At 47.7% G+C, this 8,945-nt stretch overlaps 1 protein-coding gene across 1 annotated transcript in view; it reads right to left on the bottom strand.

The window, feature by feature from the left end:
* The window catches only part of TVP23A (trans-golgi network vesicle protein 23 homolog A (S. cerevisiae)), a 35,618-nt gene extending 30,358 nt beyond the window's left edge, over nucleotides 1–5,260 (bottom strand). The window contains exons 1-2 of the mRNA XM_008593777.1: nucleotides 5,161–5,260; nucleotides 4,817–4,896 (exon numbers count right to left, since the gene is read on the bottom strand). Of these exons, the coding sequence (XP_008591999.1) occupies nucleotides 4,817–4,896; nucleotides 5,161–5,169 (89 nt within the window). The 5' untranslated portion in view covers nucleotides 5,170–5,260. The remainder of the gene's footprint in view (nucleotides 1–4,816; nucleotides 4,897–5,160) is intronic.
* Between the last annotated feature and the right edge of the window lie 3,685 nt (nucleotides 5,261–8,945).

Genomic DNA, 8,945 nt, shown 5'->3' with positions numbered 1-8,945 from the left:
CTGTCCCTGTTTGCCGATGACATGTTACTATATATCGAACAGCCTAAAAGCCTCTACAAAAAAACTCTTGGAGTTGATAAATGATTTCAGCACAGTAGCAGGATACAGAATCAACACATAAAAATCAGTAGCATTTCTATTCTCCAATAGTGAACATGCAGAAAGGGAAATCAGGAAAGCTTGCCCATTTACAATAGCCACCAAAAAAAAAAAAATTAGGAATAGAGTTAACCAAGGATGTGAAAAATCTCTATAATGAGAACTACAAACCACTCCTGAGAGAAATTAGAGAGGATACAAGAAGATGGAAAGATATCCCATGCTCTTGGATTGGAAGAATCAACATAGTGAAAATGTCCATACTACCCAAAGTGATATACAAATTCAATGCAATCCCCATCAAAATTCCAATGACATTTTTCTCAGAAATGGAAAGAACTATCCAGACATTTATATGGAATTAAAACAGACCACGCATAGCCAAAGCAATGCTGAGCAATAAAAAAAATAAAGCTGGAGGCATAACACTACCTGACTTTAAACTATACTACAAAGCTATAACCAAAACAGTATGGTAATGGCATAAAAACAGACACACTCATGAATAGAATAGAATAGAGAATCCAGAAATCAATCCACACNTTCAGAAGAATGGAAAGATGGCAAGTGAACAACCTAATACTTCAGCTTAAAGAACTAGAAAAACAAGAACAATCAAAACCCATAGTTAGCAGACGGAAAGAAATCATTAAGATTAGAGCAGAACATAATGAAATTGAAATCCCAAAAACAATACCAAAGATCAATGAATCAAAAAGTTGGTTTTTTGAAAAGATAAATAAAATTGACTAGTCATTAGCATGGCTAACTAAAAAAAGAAGAGAGAAGATCCAAATAACAAAAATTAGAAATGAAAAAGGCAATATTACAACTGATACATCTGAAATACAAGGAATCATTTGAGACAACTATAAGCAACTATATGCCAACAAATTTGAAAATCTGGAGGAAATGGATAAATTTATGGACACACACANCAAATGTTGTTGGGTGGGAGAACTGGATATCAATATGCAGGAGAATGAAACTAGACCCATATCTTTCACCATACACAAAAGTCAACTCAAAATGGAATAAAGAATTAAATATACACCCTGAAACAATAAATCTTCTTAAAGAAAACATAGGAGAAACACTTCAGGAAGTAGGACTGGACACAGACTTCATCAATATGACCCCCAAAGCATGGGCAACCAAAGGAAAAATAAACAAATGGGATTATATCAAACTAAAAAGCTTCTGCACAGCAAAAGAAACAATTAACAGAGTTAAAAGACAACCAACAGAGTGGGAGAAAATATTTGCAAAATATACATCTGACAAAGGATTAATATCCAGAATATACAAGGAACTCAAACAACTTTACAAGAAAAAAACAAGCAACCCAATTAAAAAATGGGCAAAAGAGCTAAGTAGGCATTTCTCTAAGGAAGATATACAAATGGCCAACAAACATATGAAAAAATGCTCAACATCACTCAGCATCCGGGAAATGCAAATCAAAACTACACTGAGATACCATCTCACCCCAGTTAGGATGGCCAAAATCCAAAAGACGATTATATCAAACTAAAAAGCTTCTGCACAGCAAAAGAAACAATTAACAGAGTTAAAAGACAACCAACAGAGTGGGAGAAAATATTTGCAAAATATACATCTGACAAAGGATTAATATCCAGAATATACAAGGAACTGAAACAACTTTACAACAAAAAAAAAAGTAACCCAATTAAAAAATGGGCAAAAGAGCTACACAGGCATTTCTCAAAGAAAGATATATGAATGGCCAACAGACACATGAATAAATGCTCAGCATCACTCAGCATTTGAGAAATGCAAATCAAAACCACACTGAGATACCATCTCACCCCAGTCGATTTAAAATAGCTAAGAGTTGGAACCAGCCCAAACGTCCATCATCAGATGAGTGGATACGGAAAATGTGGTATATCTACACAATGGAATACTACTCTGCTATAAAAAGAATGAAATACTGCCATTTGCAATGACTTGGATGGACCTAGAGAGAATTATATTAAGTGAAACGAGTCAGGCACAGAAAGAGAAATATCACACCAGCACCACACTCTCTCTAGTGAGCTAACCAGCCAGCCTCAGAGTGTGCTAAAAATTCATGTTCCTAGGCCTCTCCCCTGTGAATAAGCCCAGAGCCAGACCCAGGAATCTGCTTCAGGCACACCAGAAGATTCTGGGATTGGTAGCTCTCAAATATACATGGATCAGTGAGCTGCTGCTTCCCAGATCCCTGATTGCAGCCCTGATGACTCCGCAAGCTCCTCCTACCTGCCCACTGAACCTGACTACTCGAATGTTCCTCTGCAACCCAACAAAGACCACTCTGAGCTCAACATCTTTCCTCCATAAGCACTCCTTCACCTGGGTCCTCCTTGGCTGTGTCTGTCCCCACCCTACATCTTTACCACCTCTGCCTGGTCCAAGCTCGCAGATTCCTCCACCCCATCCTGCAATCCTGATCACATCACTGCCCTGCATGAAATCCTTCAGTGGTGACTAATCCCTAGAACCGCACTGTCCAGTATGTTAGCCAAATGTGGCTATTTACATTTAAATGAATAAAAGTAAAATAATAGCAGAATTTCTGCCCCTCAGTCACAAAAGCCACATTTCAAATGCCCCAAAGCTACAGGTGGCTAGCAGCCACCATATTGGATCGTGCACATAGAGCCCATTCCCATTCTTATAGAAAGTTCTAATGGATAGTGTAGCATTAGAACTTGGCTTATAAGGCCTTTGGGGTCTGGCCCCAGCCTCTGCTCAGGCCACTTCCCAGCAGCCCTGGTCTTGAGCCATAGTGACCATCTCCCAATACCCTAAACTCACAATCTCACCTGCAAGTCTCCACATGAGCTATCTACCCTTCCCTGCCTAGTTAACTCCTATCCATCCTTCCTCCTCTGACCAGGATAAGTGCCCACGCTTCAGCTTATGACAGCACTTAAAACACTGAGTGGTAACAACCACTGGCATGCCTACACCCTGCCCCCAATACCAGTGGTTTTCAACGAGGGGGTGAGTTTGCCTCCCAGAGGACATTTGGCAATGTCTGGAGACTTTGGGTGGTGGGTGCTGGTGAGGGAAGGTCAGGGATGCTGGCCCACAACAAAGAAGTACCTGGCCTAAAAAGTCAGGAGTGTCAAGATAAAAGAACCCTACCCTAGATAGGGCACTCTGTAAGGGCAGAGGCTGGGTCCTGTATACTGCACATCCTCAGGCACCAGCCAGAGCCAGGTATAGAGGACATGCTTAATGGAGACTGAGCACATAATGAGTTTAGATGTTCCATAAGATTCTTTACGCAGGATTCCAGTTCTCTTACAGTGTCTTTCCTTAAAGACAATCATTGGCCCTTATGGTAGAATGATCAATGGCCCCCCAAAATATCCAGGTCCTAATCCCCAGAACCTGTGAATGTTACCTTAAATGGCAAAAGGCACTTTGCGGATGTGATTTAGTTGAAGATCTTGAGATGCAGAGATTATCCTAGATTATACGGGTGGTCCCTAAATGCCATCATAAATATCCTTATAAAAGAGAGGCATAGGCAGACTTCACACACACACACACACACACACACACACACACACACACACACAAGAAAGCCCCATGAATATGGAGCAGAGAGGGACACTGGTGGCCTTGAAGACAGAGGAAGGAGCCACAAGCCAAGGAATACTGGCAGCCAGCAGAAACTGGAAAAGGCAAAGAAACAGATTTTCCCCCAGTGCCTCTGAAGAGACTGTGGCCCTGTGACCTTGGTTTCAGTCCAGTAAAACTAATTTTGGACTTCTGGCCTCCAGAACTGTAGAATAAACTTCTGTTGTTTGAAGCCAACAAATTTATGATAATTTGTTATAGTGGCCATAACAAACTAATACAGTCTCTTCTATTCTGGGGTTTATTGGATTTGAATCAGAGAATTCAATGTTAAAAACAGAGATTTAAAAAGGACTGGCATTTAGGTGCCAGGGCCTCACACCTGCTGGCTCTGAGAACTGGAAGGAGAGATGAGGCAGAACCAGGTAAGTGAGTTTGGCTGAGCTGTGGGTATTTCTAGATGTGGCAGCTGCCTGGGCCATCAGCAACCATGTTCACAGGTCATTCCTCATGCCTTGGTATGCCTTAGTCCTGCTATCCTCCGGGATGCTGAAGGTGTTGGGCAGGCAGATGACTTACCCCAGGACAGCTTTGTCTGGCTGGAGCTGAGCAGGGATTAGAATAAAAATCCAAGCCCTTTCCCACCTCTCCCCTCCCCCACTGCCCTCTAGCCAGAGGCCTTTCTCTGACCTTCCAGCTCAGCCTCGGGGCCTTTGCACCTGCTGTTCCTTCGGCTTCCACGGCTGACTGCTTCTCATGATTCAGGTCTCAGCTCAAACTTCACCTCCTCAGAGAGGCCCTCCCTGACTGCACTAAGGAAAGCGGCTTTCCACAGTTACTTTTTCCTTTATTACCCTGTAAATTTCTTCCTCTTTCACACTCTATGATTATCTTGTTAATGTCTTTGTTTTCCTGTTAAGTGTTAGCTCAGCCCCCTCCTTCCTCCCAGACTGCAGGCTCCAGGAGGGCAGGGACCTTGTCTGATCTGCCCAGAGGTGTGTCCTTATCCCCATGCCTGGCACACAGCAGATGCTTGATATACTTTGAATGAAAGTGAGTAAATAAATGAAGGAATTTGCAGCTTTGGGGAATGCTTGCCCAAAGCCCGGTCCCAACCTACCTGATCTTGGCTTTCCTAAAGGCCAGCTCCTCTTCATTACCAAAGTCCAGGGACACATCCTCAGTATCGTCCACCAAGGCCTGGGGGGGACACCAAGGGCAGGTGTCAGGCCCGCCGCAGCACACCCCCACCCCCACCCGCCCTGCACTCCCGGGGCTGGTCACTGCGCACCTCGCACCTCGTTGGGCTCCCAAGTGGTCCCTCAGAGCTGGCGGGGTCCCTCTCCATCCTCCCGACCCCCGGACTTGGCACATCCCTCCTCCGCCCGGCTTCTCCCCATGCTCGCGCAGGCTCCTCCCGTCCTCGCCATCACCCTTCCAGCCGCAGCACCCCGGCCGCCCTACCTGCTTCATCCTCCCCGGAAGCGCACCTGACGCCCACACCCCAGCCCCAGGGCTCGGACCAGGGCTCGGATGCCTGCTGCGGGGGTGGACGCGAGCGTGCGGGGCCTGCGCCCGCGGGGACGCCTCCACGCAGGTCGCCGGGTGGGGACGGGGCCGCGGAGCCCAGAGCGCAGTCGCGGGTGGGGGTGGGGCTCGGCTCCCGGCGCTGGGCGGGGCTTGCGGGGGTCCCGGGTGGAGGGGCTCGCTGGGGAGCGCACCCCGGAGAGAAAGATCTGACCGCGCCAGTGGAGGGGTCGAGGGCGAAGAAAGAGCGGCAGGAGAGGACGGTTCTAGGGAACCGTGGACAGTGACCCTGGGAGCAATAGTGAGGGCTGGGTCAGTGAATGGTGTGGATGTTCCATAAACGTCGAATGAGTGACAAAGGAATTGAACGAATGCCAATGTTGGGCAGCCGCATTCAGGGTTTGCAAAAGTCTCTGCACCCAAGAATGCCCCAGGGCTCTTATGAAAAGCAGATTTCCAGTCCGGCCGGGGTAGGGGGTTGGGGGGATTCCAAAGGCCTGCCGTGGGGCCCTGGAATCTGCCTTTTAACAGGTAAGGCTGCTGCAGCCCCAGCGTGGGAACCGCGGTCAGAGCCGCGTGCATGGGTACCAGGCACATACTGAACACAAAATATTATTATTATTATTATTATTATTATTATTATTATCATTATTATCATCATCATCATTAACAATAATAGTGTTTCTGGATGTCTAGGCCCTCCCCGTTATCTCCCAGGAAAGAAAACTTGTCACCTGAGGGTCTTTCCTGGCCCAGGGCACGATCACTCCCCTCGTCTCAGTGCCCTCTCCTGCTCCTGACCCCCAGCCAGGGGCAGAAGGCTGAGCATCAAGATGCCACTCAGCAAGTACCGCCCTTTGCCCTCCCGCCTTGGGCAATAGATGCCTGCCCTCTACTCCTGGTGACCCCCAAAATGGCCACTGGGCCCCAAGTTCCTGACATGATTCAGCCACCCTGGCCCGGTGGGTGGCGGTGGAGTCTAGAACTGCCTTATCTCTGATCCCTGGGCTGGGCCTGGGGCTTTCTGCCGGCTCCCCTCCCCCCACGCATTCCCTGAGCTGGCCCCACAAAGGGCCTGCAAATGAGCTTGGAGGGGGAGTGCTTTCTCCTGGGGACAGAAAGCCATCTTCAGGAGCCAAGCCCTTTTTACAAAGTATTTACCAGACTCTGCTGCAATTCAGGTAGCTTCTAAAAGCCCACTGCCCGGGTTGTACCATACACCAATTAAATCCCTGGGGGTGGGACCCGGCACCAGTGTTTTTAAAGCCCCCACGTGTTGGGCAGCCGAGGAGGAGAACCAGTGCTTTAAAATGTGTCATCCTTCAATGTGCAAATGAATCACCTGGGGTCTGGTTAGAAGGTAGGTTCTCAAGGTTCTGAGACTCTGCATTTCTATCAAAATGGTAGTTCAGGCTGATGGTGCTGGTGTCTGGACCACCTTTGAAAGTAAGGATCTAAACCACCAAGGCTTGGTTTTCTAGAAAGGCCTGTTAGCTCTTCCTGCCCAAAGCTGGTTCCAGGCACAGAAGTGTCAAACTGAGAGGCACACACTCCGTGGGCCCCAGTGGCCTGGGAGGGGAAATGGGGGAGGAGGGGACCTTGGTGGAGGGCAGATGGAGGTGAGAAGCCGTTGCTGAACATTTAGGGGCTTTTCTTCTCACCCTGAGAATCACCAGCTGGTGGTCTCTGTTGAGTTGGGGTTCAGACAGTCCCCCACGGAGGTGGGGAGATGGGAAAACCCCCTTGGAAGCCCCATTTGGGGCCAACTGTCATTCTCAGCCATTGGGTTGGGGATGCCTCAAAAAACAGCCACAGTTCCTGCCATCTGGAGGTCACACTACAGACACAGTGTCACTCTACTCTCCCCCTCCTGATTTGTCCACGTGGGAGCAGAGGGCTGAGGCTGCAGATGCTGGACCTGCAGCTCTGTCATTCCCTCCCCAGGAGAAAGCACTCTTATGGCACGCACACACCTGATGGCCCTCTGTGAGGTCAGCTTACTGAATTTGGGGGGTGGGCAGAGACCCCAAGGGTCGTGTAAGGAACTCATTATTGGTCCTGACTTCACCCCTCCGACCTCAGTCTGCACATCTGTAAAGTGGGATCACACTTCCCCCCAACCTGGCAGGGATGACATAAGGACTAGATAAAACACATATAAAATACACTCCCCAGAGTAAGAGCTCAGGAAACAACAGCCCTGGTGACAGTGACTTATGGTCATCAGCAGAGGGGCCTGGGGTCTGAAGAACCCCTCTGGCTGAAACACACAGGATGTGAGCCTCATGTTAGACTCACCCCTTCCATTGAGGAGCATCTGTCTTCACAGTGGAGCAGAGCTACTGTTGGCTCCACACTGCATGTACCCAGGACAAATGGCACCTGGGACAAAGGTCCTGTGCATGACCCTTCCCTCCAATGACCCAGGAACCCTGGACCAGGAGGCAGAAGCTTGGGTGTGAAATCTGGTGAAGGCAGGCCAGGGTTCTGGAGTCCAGAGGCTGAAGAGAAATGCCCAGGGGAAAGCAGGACAGGGTTGACCTGGCAGGACCATGACAAGCTCTAAGCCACGCACTGTTTGAGTCTTTAATTGTGGGCAAAGGGAAGTTGGCATAAAGGGCTGGGAACAGATCTGGGACTGGAAAAGGCCCTGAGATGCACCCAATCCCCCACCAGGCAGAGTGGCAGCAACAGCCCCCAAGTCCGTCATTTAAGGGCCAGCAGTCCTTCCTCACCCTCAGCCGGGCATTCCTCTGGTTAGCACTCCCTAAGATCCCACTGGCTCCTAAGTTCTGCCCACCTGGAACCTGGTGATGGCCCTGCCATTCCTCCCCAGGTAGGGTTGCCAGATCTAGCAAATAAAAATAAGAGAACTGTCTTAGTCTCTTTTCTGTTGCTATAACTGAATAACTGAGACTGGGTAATTTATTTTAAAAAGAAATTTATTTTTACAGTTCAGGAGACTGGAAAGTCCAATATTGAGGGGTGACATTTGGTGAGGGCCTTCTTGCTGATGGGGACTCTCTGCAGAGTCCAGAGGTAGCACAGGGCATCACATGGCAAGGGGGCTCATGAGAGACCACCAAACTGGCTTCTATAACAGAACCACTCTTATGATACCCACTCTTTTGATAACCTGTTAATCCATTAATCACCTCCCAAAGATCCCACCTGTCCACTGCTACATTGAGAACCAAGTTTCCAACACATGAACTTTTGGGGGACACACTCAGACCGTAGCATTCCACCCTTTGCTCCCAAAATTTATGTCCTTCTCAGATGTAGAATACATTCATTCCATCCCACTTGTCCCAAAGTCTTAACTCATTCCAGCATCAACTCAAAAGTCCAAAGTTCCAAGTTTCATCTAATTTAGATATGAGTGAAACTCAAGTCATAATTCACCTTGAGGCAAATTCCTTTTAGATGTGAGCCTGTGAAATCAAATTATCTGCTTCTAAAATACAATGGTGGGACAGATGTAACATAAACATTCCCATTCCAAAAGGGAGCAACAGAAAAATAGAGGGGTAACTGGTCCCAAGTAAGTCTAAAACCCAACCAGGAAAACAAAATTAAATACTTTAAAAAAAAAAAAAAAAACAAACGATGACCAGTAAGGGGATCTTAATCCTTGACTTGGTGTTGTCAGCACCACTCTCTCCCAAGTGAGCCACAGGCAGGCCCCAAAATTAAATCTTAAAGCTGGAGAATAATCTCCT

Source organism: Galeopterus variegatus, unplaced genomic scaffold, assembly GCF_000696425.1.
Source record: "Galeopterus variegatus unplaced genomic scaffold, G_variegatus-3.0.2 Scaffold161, whole genome shotgun sequence".
Classification (NCBI taxonomy): domain Eukaryota; kingdom Metazoa; phylum Chordata; class Mammalia; order Dermoptera; family Cynocephalidae; genus Galeopterus; species Galeopterus variegatus.
The sequence above is the reverse complement of the archived record's forward strand: the minus strand, read 5'-3'. Positions and strand labels throughout refer to the sequence as shown.